Here is an 18,804-nt window from a genome sequence, read left to right on the forward strand (position 1 = left end):
TTTTATTGCTTGATAATTGTAGAGCCCATCCGCATGAATCCGAGTTGGTTTCTGGAAATATTTTCACCATTTATTTGCCACCAAATGTAACTTCTCTCATACAACCCATGGACCAGGGCGTTATCCAAAATCTCAAGTGTCGTTACAAGAAAGACTTCCTACGTAAACTGATAAGCCAAGATGACAATACAGGTGTTCACGCATTTCAGAAGGAATACAATCTTAAAGATGCCATCTTTAATGTTGCATGTTCCTGGAACTTGGTGAAAGGTCACACTTTGAGACAAGCCTGGCACAAATTGTGGCCTTCTGTAATGTTTGCTGAAGGTTCTTCTTCAGAGGAGGAATTTCATGGGTTCAATGTTCATCCCAAGAGGAGTACAGTAATGGAAATGGCTGGCATGGTGAAAAATGTAGGCCCAGCAAACCCTCTACGTCACCTCAGTGAATGTGATATTGAGCAGTGGGTTGATGCAGATAGAGAAGTTGCTGTTGTGCATATGCTAAGTGATGATGAAATAATGGAGAATGTTTTGAATCCAAAGAAAGAAAAGGAAAGTGAGATGGAAACTGAAGAGGATGAGATTTCTGAAGAGAACAAGATTTCTTGGGCTAAAGCTGCAGAAGATTTTGTTTCATTACTTAAATTTGCTGAAAGCCATTCTTGCTATTCTGCCCAAGAAGTTATGCACCTCCATATTCTGCATTCCACCTTTCTACAAAGAAGGCAAGAGTCCACTAAACAAGCAGACATCCGGGACATGTCTGGAAGAAAGCTTCCAAAAGAGTTGGAGCAGTGGAAGTGCCTGAACAATCTGTTGAAGTGCATGATCCTGATGAACCAGCTGACATGGATATTCCTGATGAACCAGTTGGCTTGGAATAAGTGTACTGTCAATCACTGTACATTTATAAGTTTTGTTTTACTGTTAAGTAATTAAAGAGTTATCGATTTCCCTCAACTGGCAGTACTGTACTTAATCAAGCATCTTTCACCATCCAGTTAACACAACATTCTGTAGGTGAGTACCCAATTACTGTACACTGCACATTTCTTGATTTTTTTATTTTCTTTGTTAAAAATAGCCTCGGTAGATAACCCTCTCAGTCATCTGGAATTTTTGATAAACCGGCTACACGCCGGTCCCGTCGGTGCCGGATACCAAAGAGTTTCCTGTAGATGGTACACACTGCAGCCACGGTACGCCGGTGGTGGAGGGAGTGAATATTTAAGGTGGTAGAGGGGGTGCCAATCAAGCAACCTGCTTTATCCTGGATGGTGTCAAGCTTCTTGAGTGTTGTTGGAGCTGCACTCATCCAGGCAAGTGGAGAGTATTCCATCAAACTCCTGACTTGTGCCTTGTAGATGGTGGAAAGGCTTTGGGGAGTCAAGAGGTGAGCCACTCGCCGCAGGATACCTAGCCTCTGACCTGCTCTTGTAGCCACAGTATTTATGTGGCTGGTACAGTTACGTTTCTGGTCAATGGTGACCCCCAGGATGTTGATAGTGGGGGATTTGGGGATGGTAATGCCGTTGAATGTCAAGGGGCATTGATTAGACTCTTGCTTGTTGGAGATAGTCATTGCCTGGCACATGTGTGGCGCGAATGTTACTTGCCACTTATCAGCCCAAGCCTGAATATCATCCAGGTCTTGCTGCATTCGAGCATGGTCTGCTTCATTATCTGAGGAGTTGTGAATGGAACTGAACACTGTGCAATCATCAGTGAACATCCCCATTTCTGACCTAATGATAGAGGGATGGTCATTGATGAAGCAGCTGAAGATGGTTGGGCCTGGGACACTGCCCTGAGGAACTCCTGCAGCGATGTCCTGGGGCTGAGATGGTTGACCTCCGACAACCACAACCATCTTCCTTTGTGCTAGGTATGGCACCAGCCGTTGAGAGAGTTTTCCCCCTGATTCCCATTGACTTCAATTTTACTAGGGCTCCTTCATGCCACACTCGGTCAAATGCTGCCTTGATGTCAAGGGCAGTCACTCTCACCTCACCTCTGGAATTTAGCTCTTTTGTCCATGTTTGGACCAAGGCTGTAATGACATCTGGAGCCGAGTGGTCTTGGCGGAACCCAAACTGAGCATCAGTAAGCAGGTTATTGGTGAGTAAATGCTGCTTGATAGCACAGTTGACAACACCTTCCATCACTTTGCTGATGATTGAGACTAGACTGATTGTGTGGTAATTGGCCAGTTTGGATTTGTCCTGCTTTTTGTGGGCAGGACATACCTGGGCAGTTTTCCACATTGTCGGGAAGATGCCAGTGTTGTAGCTGAACTGGAATAGCTTGACTAGAGTTGCGGCTAGTTCTGGAGCACAAGTCTTCAGCACAACAGCTGGGATGTTGTCAGGGCCCATAGCCTTTGCTGTATTCAGTGCGCTTAGCCATTTCTTGATGGAGTGAAGCGATATGGCTGAAGATTGTCTTCTGTGATGGCGGGGACCTCAGGAGGAGGCCAATATGGATCATCCACTCAGCACTTCTGGCTGAAGATGATTGCAAATGCTTCGGCCTTGTCTTTTGCACTCGCGTGCTGGGCTCCGTCATCATTGAGGAGCCTCCTCCTCCCGTTAGTTGTTTAATTGTCCACCATGACTGGATGTGACAGGACTGCAGAGCTTTGATCTGATCCATTGATTGTGGGATTGTTTAGCTCTGTCTATAGCATGCTGATTAGCATGCATGTAGCCCTGTGTTGCAGCTTCCCCAGGTTGGCACCTCATTTTTAGGTACGCCTGGTGCTCCTCCTTGACTCCTCATTGAACAAGGTTTGGTCCCCTGGCTTGATGGTAATGGTAGAGTGAGGGATATGCTGGTCCATGAGTTTACAGATTGTGGTGGAATATAATTCTGCTGCTTCTGATGACCCACAGCTGCTAGATCTGCTATGGCCCACAGCTGCTAGATCTGTTATGAATCTATCCCATTTAGCACGGTGGTAGTGCCACACAACATGATGGAGGGTGTCCTCAGTGTGAAGATGAGATTTTGTCTCCACAAGGATTGTGCGGTGGTCACTGCTACCAATACTGTCATGGACAGATGCACCTGCGACAGGTAGATTGGTGAGGATGAGGTCAAGTAGGTTTTTCCCTCGTGTTGGTTCTCTCACCACCTGCCCCAGTGTTAGTCTGGCAGCTATGTCCTTCAGGACTCGGCCAGCTCAGTCAGTAGTGGTGTTACTGAGCCACTCTTGGTGATGGACATTGAAATACCCACCCAGAGTACATTCTGTGTCCTTGCTATGCTCAGTGCTTCTTCCAAATGGTGTTCAACATGGAGGAGTACTGATTCATCAGCTGAGGGAGGGCGGTAGGTGGTAATCAGCAGGTGGTTTCCTTGCCCATGCTTGACCTGAATCCATGATACTCATGGGGTCCGGAATCAATGTTGAGAACTCGCAGGGCCACTCCCTCCCGACTGCATACCACTGTGCCGCCACCTCTGGTGGGTCTGTCCTGCCGGTGGGACAGGACATACCCAGGGATGGTGATGGAGGAATATGGGACATTGGCTGAAAGGTAGTGTGTGAGGCTAGTGGTGCAGTTTGTAGGAGACAGCGTTTGAAGATGCATTCACTGACCTTGACCAGTGGTCTGCGGTCATGAAGCTTCTTTGGGCACTGGAGCCAGGTGGTAGGGGCAACACTGGTGGCAGTGACGGCCTCAGTGATCTGGTCCCACATCGTTCTTTCTGGAGGGCCTCCCGACCCCTGTGGTTAGAGGGCCTGACTTGCAATGTTGACCCCCTGCACAAAGCTGGAGTGCTGCGTGCGAGACCCTGGGTGTCCATTCCCTGGCTTGCTGACCATTTGTGTTAGTGATGAGGCATTTTTCCCTTTTTTGAAAGGAAGGGAATTCAGCTTTAAGACCTGAATTTGGGACTTCTTTTTAATGTTAATTTTTTTTAAATGTTTTTAATGTAAAATTTTTTTAACAGGCAGAAAGGACTGAAAACTGCATTGTTTTACTTCATTTTAATTTGTATTGCTTCAGTGTGCACGGCCCCTTTAATTCTCAGGCCTCTCCATTGCCCATAATTCCTTGCGAGCTCCACAGCCTCGTTTCCAGAGGCTGTGCAAGGCTCAAATGCCTCACACCTGCACACAAACTTCAGGTCGGATACCTCCAGCAACGCCATCAGGACAGCGGTGCACGGCAGTTAAGTGCTGCACCAACAATCTCCAGCCCCCCAGATGAATTATGCTCCGTTAGCATTGCGGCCATTTTCAGCGGCCGTTAACTCCAGGTGTTGATGACACCGGCAACTTTACTGGCTATTCAAACAGGAATTTCTCTCCCAAGGATTTGTAAAGTTTGCCCAAGGAATACCACATTCCACCATAGTTCAAACTTATAATAATTTCCTCTCCCCATATAATCAAACCCTAGACTTAAAATATAGAATCGATGGTATTTGCTTACAGAACTGTAGATTGTGGGGCTGAGACCTTTAAAATAAGTTTTGTTAACTAAACAATTTAAAATAATTTGGGAATACTCGAGACTTATTTGATTTATAGGCAGCTCCATTTTAACCTGTATCCAATACTTAGATAACAGTGGAGTACTTTGTGGTGATAATAAGGATGAGCTGCTTGTATTAAATATAAACATCTGCCCCACCCCAGCATTTCAAGCATTATCATCCAACTCCTTCAATCTATACCTTCAGAGAAACTGAAACCTAGACCAGTAAAAACACAAACAAGCAATTAAAGGGTTCCTGCCCAAAGTGTTCTTAGCACAGTCTCCCTCCCATGTCACATTACTTTATATTCAGCTGGAGAATGATCACACGAGTCTAAATGTTAATATTCAAGATTCTCTACAGTCCTTCTGCCATTGCCTCAGGGACTTTGCTCAATGACAATCAAAGTAAAACAAGCCTTGCAGTCACCATATTAATCCCAGGACACAAAGTCAGCTACTGACTAAGAATAATATACATGCAGGTTTTCATTCACTACTATTTAGCACTCAAAGACACCCTTCCATTCTGACAGGATTAATAATAAGCCCAATTTCACATTCCATAAATGCAGATTTGGGATACAGCTCACACATGAATGTTCATAGTAGCAAGCTCACCATATCTTGTAAGCTCTATTCCAAGCCAATAATATATTTGATGATGATTATACTTAACTCTGTGTTTTCTGATCTTCAAGCTGGAGAGCAATTAATATTTACTGACATTTCAATCAAGTATCCATCACAATCACTATTGTTAGGAGTCATATTACATTAAAGCCATTCCATTACATTCAGTACTCATTCAAGTCATGCACACGCATTTCTATACCAATGCATTTTTACAGATGTCACCCGACAAATTCTCCATTAACATTCACAAATTCCTTCCCTCCTCTTTCCTGTTACTGATGTTGCTACTGTCCTTTGCTAGACTGTACATAATGGCGATTTTCCTTTCACTGGGTGCCAGACAGGTGCAGTGTACCAGAGGTGTGCTCCACCAGTGAGGGGAGTGGCCCACTCAACCTTCCTGGCCCAAGTTATTTACAAGGTCCAGGAGCCATCCAGCACTGATCCACCCTATGGAAGGGTTTGTATTGGGATCAGTGGGCAGAAACAGTTACACTCCTGGTCACTGGCATCAGAACCTTCTGGCTGCTGCTAGAAAGTCCTAAGGCCGGAAGATCGTGCTGGGGTGGGGTCGGGGTGGGGGAGAGGAGAATAAATTAGTTACATTCTTCCTCTTTGATCTTCAGCGCCCCAATACAAACCACGTCAGCAGATTTCTAGGGTGCTCCTCTGTTTTGCTTTCATGGAAGTGAGGTGAGAAAGCCAGCATCCTTTCCTCCCACTGCACTGACATCCTAATGCCAAGCCATCAATAATTGCTGCAATGCCTCCCTCGCCCCTTAATAATGGAAATGTATCCATTTGGGGCAAGGCCACTATAATCAGCTTGGCTTCAACCTGAAGAATGTTTGGTTGTAATTTGGTGGTGCTGTCAGGCTGCAACACTAAATAGCCCCATGGCTCAATCTCTGAACTGACAGCGATCCACTCTGCTACGTAAGTGACTTCAGTGCAGATTGGAGACTGGTTCCTTCCTTGTGGAATTTGGCTTGGTATGTGTATTTGCTTGATGCGATCTTTGAAGCCAGAGTGAACATTCATGCTGATGCAGACTTGGACCCCGCGGAAAGGATTTTGACTGTTTTATCAAACTCAGTCCTTCTCCTTATAAGAATCTTATGCCTTCAAAATACCCAAATTTCCAAATTCTCTCAGGACCTAATAATATTTATGAGCACTCCTAAAAATTAAGAAGTTAAATTATGAGATTAATCCAACTTGTAATTTTCATCAAGTTTATGCAGGCTGTTCATTCCCTCTTTCCAGATCTGCAGACAGTGCCAGTGCCATATCGCAGCAATACAGCACAGTGTGCTATAAACGTCTGTTATTTTCAATATGGTGTTTGGGATGAATCCCAATTTCTAAAATCCTTATTATTACTTTCAACAAGTAATGAAAATAAGAAAGAAAATACAAAAATACATTTTAAAAATAGGAATGTAACTATTTCTCTAACTACAATGTTACATAGACACATACTAATACAGTTTGTTTTGCAGTTTGATCTTTTGGGTTCAAAACTGAAGGCTAACATAACATCAACAGTGTTCTCTTACCGGTGCTCCTCTTTTTCCATTCGGACCAGGTGGCCCTTCAGGACCCTAGAAAAATTATCATAACATCAATAAGTTTTATAGCCAAGTGCCAAATGTGCTAGCTGAAGGTTGATGAACTCATAATGAAACATTCGATTTCAACAAAAGATTTTTTTAATTACTGAGACCTCAGTTAATGTAGTGAACCTGCAATACTTGAAGCAATAGTGAACTGCTTGTGAACAGATGTAAAAGTGAAACAGTATTTTCTAAATTAGTTTTATCTGAGAAAATCATTTTAGTCTTATAAAAACAAAAGTAGATTACAGTTCATTGAAGTTTGCAAGTTATTTACTATATTAAACAATATTAGTATGCAATTTTTTTAGCAATGCCATGCTCGATTACCTCCTGGCTGGATTACTTCAATGTTCTTCTAGCCAGACTCTGACCCTTCATTTTCCATCAACTCCAGCTTGTCGAAAACTCTGCTGTCTTATTCCACAAGAAGTCCTGCTCACCCATCACCCTGTCCTCGTTAATCTACATTGGCTTCCCATCCCCCCAACACCTCAAATTTAAAATCGGTAAATCCTCCACAGCCTTGTCTAAATACCTATAACTTCCTGAAGCCTTACTTCTCCCCCGCCCCCCAGCCCCCCAGCCCCACAACTCTCCATTCCTGACACTTGCCTATTGTGCGTTCCCCTTCCTTCACTTCACTGTTAATGGTAAAGTCTTCAGCTGCCTGGATCCCATTCCCTGGAATTCCCTCCTTAAACTTCTCTATCTCTCTCTCTCCTTCATCAAGAACCTCTTTAAAAGCCACCTCTTCGTCAAGCTTTTAGACACCCTGGGCTGGATTTTGCGGGGCGTCAGTGGGTGCAATCGGTGGTGGGTCAGGTGGGAAAGTGTTTTTTTCCTCCAGCGGGTCGGGATCCTGCTGTAAACCCGCCACCACGCCTTTACCAAATATCGGGTCTGTCAGCGCTGAGCAGACCCGACACGCAGCAGTGGGGGAGGCAATTAAAATAATTAGTGGCTTGTTTACAGCCACTTATCAATGTTTTTTCCCAGTTTCCTGGATCTGACAAGTCGCCCACCGGTTTCCCGCAGTGCCTAGACCTTGTCTGTGAAGCTGAGGCAGGAGGTCAGCTGATGAGTTGACAGCTTCAAATGTCAAGTCAAAGCTCCCAGCTGATTGAGAAATATTCCCTTAACCACTAGCTTCTCTAAACTACATTTCCACTACAGATTCAGGATGCTGCAAGTCTTTACACAAGTCTCCATCCAGTCTGACCTCATTACCTCTCCCACCATTGACAGATTGATTCTGTCAACTCTACTTCACCTGCCATCTATTCCATCAGCATGGGTACCCTTGAAACTCTCTCACCTTGGACCTCAGAATCCCACCACGATCAGCCCCAACAGCATCACCAGGCACACCAGCAGTACTAGGCACACCAGCAGCACCAACAACAACACCAACCTTCTCCGCAATCAACAGATGCTGCACAGGATACAGGGCATCAGCACCCGACCACAGTGTTGTTAGTTGGTATGATTGGATAAGTGTGAGGGGTGGCTAGTGAGATGGGAATGCGATAATGTAGCTAGAGAGGAATGCGTGGAGATGCAAGGTAAGTTGGTGTGAGTAAAGATGTGCAGGAGTTGGGTAGGGAAGGCAGAGTGACGGGGATGTGATGAGAGGCACAGCAGAATGAGGTTGAGTGCGGCTTTGTACTAATGTTTTCTGATCTACTGAGATCATTAAAACGTTCACGGCACTGCACCCAGATCCTCCTGACCACATCCTTGCTTGTGCCCTCCTGTGCAATGTGCAACCAGGCTGTGTTGATCTCCTAAGGAGGTCTCTTCCACCCATGGGAAGGGAAGAGGACCTCCCTGCGAGCTGTGGCTCCCTCCATAAGCATATGGAAGGAGTCATGGGAGAGCCTGGGTGCAGCCCTGCACCTTTGTGCAGTTATTGTCAGTGTTTGCAGCACCTCAATGCTGTAGAACACTGACAGCACAAATGTCAAAATAAAGTTGGCCACGGCCCCTTTAAGGAAACCGGCTGATGACGTATCATCAAATGACGTCACCAGACCCGCTTCCTCTAATTGGCCGGGAAACGCGCTGGCCGGGGCTTAACAAGCCCAATCAGGGGAAATTCATTTTAAAGGCCGGGATGGAGACAGCAGTGGGGTCGGGACCCACCACTGACGTCACGGACCCACCAAGGTTTGTAAAATTCAGCCCCCTGTTTTACTCACATTTACCTGTGAAGTACCTGAGGATGTTTTCCTATGTTAAAGGCTCAACATAAGTGTAAACTGTTGCAGATGCATCATTAGGACTCAACAATTACAAATGTACAATTGTAAATACATTTTTCTTGCATATTGTAGCAGCATAAAAAATGCTATCACTTATTTCTTCCTTCAGAAATATACAAATATTAGCAATGATCCATTTAATTTATATCACTAAAAAATTGTTTCTTTAGCACATTATTGGACCAATCTCTGCTTCCTTCTAAAAACTATCAGCATGTTGAATGTCAATCATGCAATTAAGTTCAACTGAAAATACTTTCATGTGACACCCTTCTTTAAGTCCAACATAACTAATTTTGAATTGATGGGGAGCTCTGTCTTATTTTTCTTTTATTTTGCAATTACTCACACACAAAAACTGCCAATCTTTTCAAACCATTTGCTACATTATTATTGAGAAAGGCAGCCTGAAACATTGTGAACATTCAGCACCAGAGGGCACCTTTCTCCTTCTGCATAGAATGGAAAGGGCGAAGCATGACATCACAGTAGCCAGCTTGTGTTCTGCAAATTCAATCACTTTCAATTGAATTAGGGAGCATGAAAAATTATAAATATCAGTTTTGTTTATGAGCCAAAAAGTCTTTGAAATGTTCTATCGTATAGTTATAAACAACAACAACTTGCATTTATATAGTGCCTTTAATGTAGTAAAATGTCCAAAATCGGTTCACAAGAGCATAATCAGACAAAAATTAACACCGAGCCACATAAGGAGGTAGTAGGATGGGTGACTAAAGCTTGGTCAAACAGGTAGGTTTCAAGAAGTATCTTAAAGGAGGAGAGAGAGGTGGAGTGGTTTAAGAACGGAAGAACATAAGAACATAAGAAATAGGAGCAGGAGTAGGCCATTCGACCCCTCGAGCCTGCTCCACCATTCAATAAGATCATGGCTGATCTTTTACCTCAACTCCCATATCCCTTGATTCCCTTAATATACAAAAATCTATCGATCTCTGTCTTGAATATGCTCAACGATTGAGCCGCCACAGCACTCTAGGGTAGAGAATTCCAAAGATTCACCACCCTCTGAGTGAAGAAATTTCTCCTCATCTCAGTCCTAAAGGGCTGACCCCTTATTCTGAGACTGTGACCCCCTGTTTCTAGGCTCCCCAGCCAGGGGGAACATCCTCCCTGCATCTACCCTGTCAAGCCCTGTAAGAATTTTGTATGTTTCAATAAGATCACCTCTCATTCTCCAGAGAACATAGGCCTAGTCTACTCAATCTCTCCTCATAGGACAATCCCCCCATCCTAGGAATCAGTCTGGTGAACCTTTGTTGCACTCCCTCTATGGCAAGTATATCCTTCCTTAAGTAAGGAGATGAAACTGTACACATAACTCCAGGTGTGGTCTCACCAGGGCCCTATATAATTGCAGTAAGACATCTTGGGCTAGATTTTCAGTTGCTCGCGCCAGCAGTTAGCGCCTTAAGAGAAGTGATTTTCGGGCGCTATGCGTGTAGCGCCCGGGCGCAGCGCAGTTTGCGCCCCGCCCCAAATTAAGTTGCCCATTAGCGCCGGCGCAAAGTTTAGCGGCCGCCCGGATGCGCGCGCAGAAAATGACGTCACATCCTCGTGCAACGCCCTTTGGCCGCCCCAAATCCAAACTTCAGTCGGACCGCCCCATTGTACGGCTGGCGTCCAGAGCGTTTGTAAAATGGAACGCAACACACCCTGGGGAGCGCAAATTAAAGGGCACTCCTCCTGCACTATAAAAGGCACTCTGCATGTGTTGTGTGGAAGGCTCCAGTGTGTTGTTGTGAACGGTGTATTTATGCTTTCCTCCTCCTCCTCCTCCTCCGACTCTGCCTTTGAAAAAAACACATGCACCCTTCCCCTTTAAGAGCTCACTGGCACCAGAGTGTCTGACGTGCGCTGCGCCCGAGCTCGGGTGTTGCGCTCTGCACCGCCGGCTTAGCGCCTAAAGATAGTAGTGGAACGCCTCTTTTAGCGCTCCACCAACCTCTTAGGGCGAAGCCACTGAATTTCCGGCAACGGGGCGCTACTTTGGGGCGGGCGCTAACTTCGGGCGGGCGCTAAGGTTAGCGCCCCAAAACTGTCTATACTGAAAATCTAGCCCCTTTACTCTTATACTAAAATCCTCTTGTAATAAAGGCCAACATACCATTTGCTGTCCTAACTGCTTGCTGTACCTGCATATTAACTTTCAGTGATTTGTGTACAAGGACACCCAGGTCCCTCTGAACACCAACATTTCCCAATCTCTCACCATTTAAATAATACTCTGCTTTTCTATTTTTCCTACCAAAGTGGATAACTTCACATTTCTCCACATAATATTCCATTTGCCATGTTCTTGTCCACTCACTTAGCCTGTCTATATCCCCTTGAAGCCTCTTTGCATTATCTTCACAACTTACATTGTATCATCAGGAAACTTAGATATATTACATTTGGTTCCCTCATCCAAATCATTGATATAGATTGTGAATAGCTGAGGCCCTAGCACTAATCCTTGCGGTACCCCACTAGTTACAGCCTGCCAACCCGAAAATGACCCGTTTAATCCTACTTTCTGTTTTCTGTCTGTTAATCAATCTTCAATCCATGCTAATGTTTTACACCCAATCCCATGAGCCCTAATTTTGTTTAATAACCTCTTGTGTGGCATCTTATCGAATGCCTTCTGAAAATCCAAATACACCACATCCACTGGTTCCTCCTTATCTATTCTGCTAGTTACAACCTCAAGAAACAGATTCATCAATTATGATTTCCCTTTCATAAATCCGTGTTGAATCTGCCCAATCCTATTATTATTTTCTAAGTGCCCTGTTATCACATCCTTAATAATGGATGCTAGCATTTTCCCTATTACTGATGTCAGACTAACTGGTCTATAGTTCCCCATTTTCTCTCTCCCTCCTTTCTTAAATAGTCGGGTTACATTTGCTACCTTCCAATCCGTGGGAACCGTTCAATGCAATTTTGGAAGATGACAACCAATGCAGCCACTATCTCTAAAACCACCTCTTTCAAAACCCTAGGATGTAGGCCATCAGGTCCAGGGGATTTATCGGCTTTCAGTCCCATTAATTTTTCCAGTACTACTTTTTTACTAATACTAATTTCTTTCAGTTCCTCATTCTCGCTAGACCATTGGTTGTCCTCTATTTCTGGGAGGTTTTTTGCATCTTCTTCCGTGAAGACAGATACAAAGGGCTCGAATTTCCAAGCCCCGTGGAGGCGGGTTTGGAGGCGGGAGTGGTGGGAAAATTGCAGAATCGGGGGGCAGGAACCCATCCTGCCCCCAACCCGCCTCCGTGCCAATGTCCCAGGAGGCGGTTGTGCTGGGAGCCACCTCCCCGAGGCGGGAAGGGGATTAATGCCAATTAACTGCCTGTTAACAGGTAGTTTTTTGCCTAATCCCTATTTTTAGCCCTGAAGTGTGGGCTTCCCGGTGGCTCCGAACCACGGCAAGTTAGCGAGGTGGACCGTGGGTCTGCAGGGGTTGGAGGGGTCGAGATGTCCATTGTGCAGGTGAGTGATGGCTGCATGTGTGCAGAGGTAAGTGTGTGAGGTAAGTGTAAAGTGTTTTAATAAGTTTTACTTACCTTTACTTTCTCCTGCAGGCTTCCTTCCTTCAGGTCTCGGGAGTCCCTCAGTTCACCGGCACAGAAAGCAGAATGGCTGCTGAAATGTCAAAAGCTGCAGCATTCTGCTTTCTGGTCTGGAGAGATCTCTAACTGAGTCTGAGTAGAAGGACTCAAGTTAGAAGACAGATTGTCAGTGTTTGACAGCTTCACAGAGCTGTCAAACGCTGATTTTTCATCTGTCAAAAGCTCTTAACAGATGAAATGTCAATCACTGACGTCACCAGTAACCAGGTGTCCCTTAATTGGCTTGCTGAGCCCGCTGGTCAATCAAGAGAAAATAGTGTGGGTTGACCTCAAGTCAATGGAGGCGGGACTACAACCCAAAAAGTGGGAATCCCGCCTCCATCACGTCCCTATTGACAAAATCCAGCTCAAAGTGTTTGTTTAATTTCCATGCCATTTCCTTATTCTCCATTATAATTTCTCCTGTCTCAGCCTGTAAGGGACCCACATTTACTAATCTTTTCCTTTTTACATACCTATAGAAGCTTTTACAGTCTGTTTTTATGTCTCTCGCTAGTTTACTCTCATAGAGTCATAGGGCTAGATTTTCAGTATAGACAGTTTTGGGGCGCTAAGCTTAGCGCCCGCCCGAAGTTATCGCCCGCCCCAAAGTAGCGCCCCGTTGCCGGAAATTCAGTGGCTTCGCCCTAAGAGGTTGGTGGAGCGCTAAAACAGGCGTTCCACTAGTATCTTTAGGCGCTAAGCCGGCGGTGGAGAGCGCAACACCCGAGCTCGGGCGCAGCGCACGGCAGACACTCTGGTGCCAGTGAGCTCTTAAAGGGGAAGGGTGCATGTGTTTTTTTCAAATGCAAAGTCTGGGATGATGATGATGATGATGGAGGAGGAGGAGGAGGAGGAGGAGGAGGAGGAGGAGGAGGAGGAGGAGGAGGAGGAGGAGGAGGAGGAGGAGGAGGAGGAGGAGGAGGAGGAGGAGGAATGATGGAAACATAAATACACCGTTCACAACAACACACTGGTTACTTCCACACAACACATGCAGAGTGCCCTTTATACGAGTGCCCTTTAATTTGCGCTCCCCAGGGTGTGTTGCGTTCCATTTTACAAACGCTCTGGACGCCAGCCGCACAATGGGGCGGTCCGACTGAAGTTTGGATTCGGGGCGGCCAAAGGGCGTTGCACGAGGATGTGACGTCATTTTCTGCGCACGCATCCGGGCGGGCGCTAAACTTTGCGCCGGCGCTAACGGGCAACTTAATTTGGGGCGGGGCGCAAACTGCGCTGCGCCCAGGCGCTACACGCATAGCGCCCGAAAATCACTTCTCTTAAGGCGCTAACTGCTGGCGCAAGCAACTGAAAATCTAGCCCATAGAGTTTTACAGCACAGAAAGAGGCCCTTCGGCCCATCGTGTCTGCGCCGCCCATCCATCCCTGTCCAGTCTAATCCCATTTTCCAGCATTTGGTCCATAGCCTTGTATGCAATGGCATTTCAAGTGCTCATCCAAATGCTTCTTGAATGTTGTGAAGGTTCCTGCCTCTACCACCCTTTTAGGCATTGAGTTCCACATTCCAACCACCCTCTGGGTGAAAAAGTTCCTCCTCAAATCCCCTCTAAATCTCCTGCCCCTTACCCTGAATCTATGCCCCCTCGTTATTGACCCCCCTACTAAGGGGAAAAGTTCCTCTTTGTCTACCCTATCTATGCCCCTCATCATTTTGTACACCTCAATCAGGTCCCCCCTCAGCCTTCTTTGCTCCAAGGAAAACAACCCCAGCCTGTTTAGTCTTTCTTCATAGCTGAGGCGCTCCATCCCAGGTAACATCCTGGTGAATCTTCTCTGCACCCTCTCCAAAGCAATCACATCCTTCCTATAGTGAGGCGACCAGAACTGCACACAGTACTCCAGCTGTGGCCTCACCAGCGTTTTGTACAGCTCCATCATAACCTCCCTGCTCTTATATTCTATGCCTTGGCTAATGAAGGCAAGTATCCCATATGCCTTTTTAACCACCTTATCTGCCTGTTCCGCTGCCTTCAGGGATCTATGTACATGTACACCAAGGTCCCTCTGACCCTCTGTACTTCCTAGGGTCCTACCACTCATTGTGTATTCCCTTGCCTTATTTGTCCGTCCAAAATGCATCACCTCGCACTTTTCAGGGTTAAATTCCATTTGCCACTTTTCCGCCCATCTGACCAACCCGTTTATATCGTCCTGTAGCCTGAGGCTTTCCTCCTCGCAATTTACCACCCCACCAATTTTCGTGTCATCTGCGAACTTACTGATCATACCTTTCACATTCTCATCCAAATCATTTATGTAGATCACAAACAACAAGGGACCCAGCACCGATCCCTGAGGTACCCCACTGGACACAGGCTTCCAGTCACAAAAGCAACCTTCGACCACCACCCACCACCCTCTGCCTCCTGCCACTCAGCCAGTTTAGGATCCAACGTGCCAAGGCACCCTGGATCCCATGGGCTCTTACCTTCTTGACCAGTCTCCTATGCGGGACTTTGTCAAAAGCTTTACTGAAGTCCATGTAAACCACATCCACAGCATTTCCCTCATCCACCCCCCTAGTCACCCCCTCGAAAAATTCAATCAGATTTGTCAGACATGATTTACCCTTGACAAAGCCATGCTGACTATCCCCGATTAATTCTTGCCTCTCCAAGTGGAGACTAATTTTGTCCCTCAGAATTTTTTCCAATAATTTCCCTACCACAGATGTTAGGCTCACTGGCCTGTAATTCCCTGGTTTATCCCTGCTACCCTTCTTGTATAATGGTACTACATTAGCTGTTCTCCAGTCCTCTGGTACATCCCCTGTGGCCAGAGAGGTTCTGAAAATTTGTGTCAGAGCCCCTGCAATCTCCTCCTTTGCCTCCCACAGCAGCCTGGGATACATCTCGTCCGGGCCTGGGGATTTATCCACTTTTTGGCCTGCTAAAACCGCTAGCACCTCCTCCCTCTCGATGCTAATATGTTCAAGTATGTCACAGTCCCCTTGCCCGATTTCTATGTCTGCATCGTCTTTCTCCACAGTGAACACAGATGCAAAAAATTCATTTAAAACCCCGCCTACATCATCTGGCTCTACACACAGATTGCCACTTTGGTCCCTAATGGGCCCTACCCTTTCCCTGGTTATCCTCTTGCCCTTAATATACTTATAAAACATCTTAGGATTTTCCTTTATTTTGCTCACCAGTGTTATTTCATGGCCCCTCCTCGCCCTCCTAATTTCTTTTTTAAGTATGCCCCTGCACTTTTTATACTCCTCTAGGGCTTCTTCCGTCTTTAGTCTTTTGTAACTGCCAAAAGCCCCCCTTTTATTTCTAATGCATTTTTGTATATCCCTTGTCATCCAAGGTTCCCTTTGCTTGTTGGTCCCACCCTTGACCTTTACAGGAACATGTTGGCGTTGTACTCTCTCTATTTCCCTTCTGAAAGTCTCCCACTGTTTTGATGTGGATTTTCCTATAAGTAGCTGCTCCCAGTCCACTTTGGCCAGATCCTGCCTTATCATATTAAAATCGGCCTTCCCCCAATTTAGAACCCTTATTTCCGGGCCGTCTTTGTCTTTTTCCATGACCACCTTAAATCTCACCGAATTATGGTCACTGTCGCCAAAATGCTCTCCTATTGATACTTCCACCACTTGCCCGGCTACATTCCCCAGAATTAGGTCCAGTACCGCCCCCTCTCTTGTAGGACTTTCTACATGTTGGCTCAAAAAGCTCTCCTGGATGCACTTTAAGAATTCTGCACCCTCTAAGCCTTTCACACTCTGACTATCCCAATTTATATTGGGGAAGTTGAAATCCCCCACTATTATTACCCTATTATTTTCGCACTTCTCTGAGATTTGCCTACATATCTGTTCCTCTATCTCCCTCTGACTGTTTGGGGGCCTATAGTACACTCCCAGCAAAGTGCTTGCCCCCTTTTTGTTTTTAAGTTCTACCCATATGGCCTCATATTCTATTTTTCCTTTCTTTATCAGTTTCTTGGTCCTCCTTTGCTGAATTCTAAAATCCTCCCAATCCTCTGGCTTACTGCTCTTTTTGGCAACATTATGGGCTGGATTTTCTCAGCCCTGAGGAGGTGGGTATGGAGGTGGGACTGCCGGGAAAGTTGCAGAATTTGGGGGTGGGTGGCAAACCCGCCCCCAACCCGCCTCTGTGCCCTTTTGCCAGGAGGTGGGAAGCTGTCCTGCCCCGGGTCCCACCTCCTTGGAGGCGGGAAGGGATTAAAGCCTATTAACTGGCTGTTAACAGGTAGTTAACAGGCAGTTAACAGGCAGAAAATAGGATTATCCCCATTTTTCGTGCTGAAGTGCGAGCTTCCCGACCTGGGGGAACCCCGCCGGGGTGTAGGAGGTGAGTAGGAGGTCTGTGGGGGTCGGAGGGGTCTGGAAGTGTGATGTAAAGGTGAGTGATGGGTGCAGTGGAGTGGTAAGTATGTGAGGTGAGTGTAAAGTGTTAGAAAATGTTAACTTACCTTTGTTTCTCCCTACAGCCTTCAGCAGCTGTGGAGCCGGAGTCCCTGACATCTCCATTGTAGAGATCACAGACTGATCCAACAGCCAGCTGATTTCTGCAAAGTAGAAAGGTTTGATGAGCCCTGAACACAAGGACTCATCAAACTATACAGAATGTCAGTGTTTGACAGCTTCACAGAGCTGTCAAATGATGACATTTCTTCTTTCAAAAATTCTTGACAGATGACACGTCATACGTTGACGTGCTCTGTCACTGACTTCCCCCTAATTGGCCTGCTGAGCCGGGCGGGCTTAACAAGGTCAATCAGGGGAAAATCCTGCTGGTTGGCCAGAAGCTGATGGAGGCGGGACTGAAACTGGGCAAGCAGCAGTCCTTTCTCCAACATGTCTCCATTCATAAAATCCAGCTCTGCAAGTCTCTTCCTTTGATCTAATGCTATCTTTAACTTTTCTTGTTAGCCACGGTTGGACCGCTTTTCCAGTGGAGTTTTTGTGCCTTAATGGAATGTATATTTGTTATAAATTATGTATTAATTCTTTAAATGCTAGCCATTGCTTGGCTACCATGATACCTTTTAATGTAGTTTCCCAATCTGCCTTAGCAAACTCGCCCCTCATACCTACATAGTTTAGATTTAAGACCCTAATTACAGATTTAACTAAATCACTTTCAAACGTAATATAAAATTGTATCATATTATGGTCACTATTCCCTGAGGGCCCCTTTACTACAAGGTTATTAATTAACCCTTTCTCATTGCACAATACTAGATCTAAAATAGCCTGTTCCCTAGTTGGTTCCTCAACATTCTGATCTAGAAAACTATCTTGTATACATTCCACTACTACTGCAAATTTGGTTTGCCCAGTCTGCATGTAAATTAAAGTGCCCCCCGATTACTATATTACCCTTGTTACATACACCTCTAATTTCCTGATTTATACTCTGCCCTACCTTACAACTACTCTTTGGGGACCGATAAAGAACTCCCACCAATGTTTTCTGCCCCTTGCTGTTTCTTAGCTCCACCCAAACTGATTCTACTTCTTGATTTTTGGAGCTAAGATCCTTTGGCCTAGAAATTCAGTGCCCTTAGCGCCGATTTTGCGGCGCTAGAGGGCCTAGCGCTGCAATTGGCGCCGGCGCCTAAATTGCCTGGGGCCCTTCCGCCGCGGTAGACCGGTAGCGCTGCGCCGGCACCGATGACGTCATCGGTGTGCGCAGCGTCCCGGTTGCCATAGTAACCCGCCCGAACTGGGAAATTGACTTGCGGCCGCCTCGCCCGTGGCAGCCGCAAGCAACGTTCTGGCAGAGGTGCCTTGCACAAGTTTGCGCCGGCGCATTAAAGGCCCCGCGGTGGCCGGCCGCTTTCCCGCCGCCCGCCTGGCCGCAGCTCACTCGCCGGACTTCCCCCCCCCCCCCCCCCCCGGAACAGAAGCAAGCCCGGCACTTGTCCGAGGTGCCGGGCTCATTTTTAAAACGATTTTCGCGGGCCGCGGCCGGGTGCAGGCAGCTCCTCCTTAAGGGAAGGAGGAGGCCTGCACTTCCCGAACCTGCCGCACCGCAGCGGGCGCCGCAGCACCGGAATAGCGCCGAAATTCAGCGCGTAGCGCCAGTTTTCAGGCGCAAACAGCTCTCAGCAGCGCCGGCAGCCGTTTGGGCGCAGAACTATTGAATTTTGGGCCCGACCAGCGTGACTTAGCT

At 46.4% G+C, this 18,804-nt stretch overlaps 1 protein-coding gene across 1 annotated transcript in view; it reads right to left on the minus strand.

Annotated features, from left to right (window-relative positions):
• Positions 1–18,804, minus strand: part of LOC147117386 (uncharacterized) — a 441,284-nt gene that overhangs the window by 375,326 nt on the left and 47,154 nt on the right. The window contains exon 9 of the mRNA XM_085988353.1: positions 6,685–6,729. Within this exon, the coding sequence (XP_085844479.1) occupies positions 6,685–6,729 (45 nt within the window). The remainder of the gene's footprint in view (positions 1–6,684; positions 6,730–18,804) is intronic.

The sequence above is a fragment of the Somniosus microcephalus genome, chromosome 5, assembly GCF_052327205.1.
Source record: "Somniosus microcephalus isolate GS21.2 chromosome 5, FLI_Smic_1.0, whole genome shotgun sequence".
Lineage (NCBI taxonomy): Eukaryota > Metazoa > Chordata > Chondrichthyes > Squaliformes > Somniosidae > Somniosus > Somniosus microcephalus.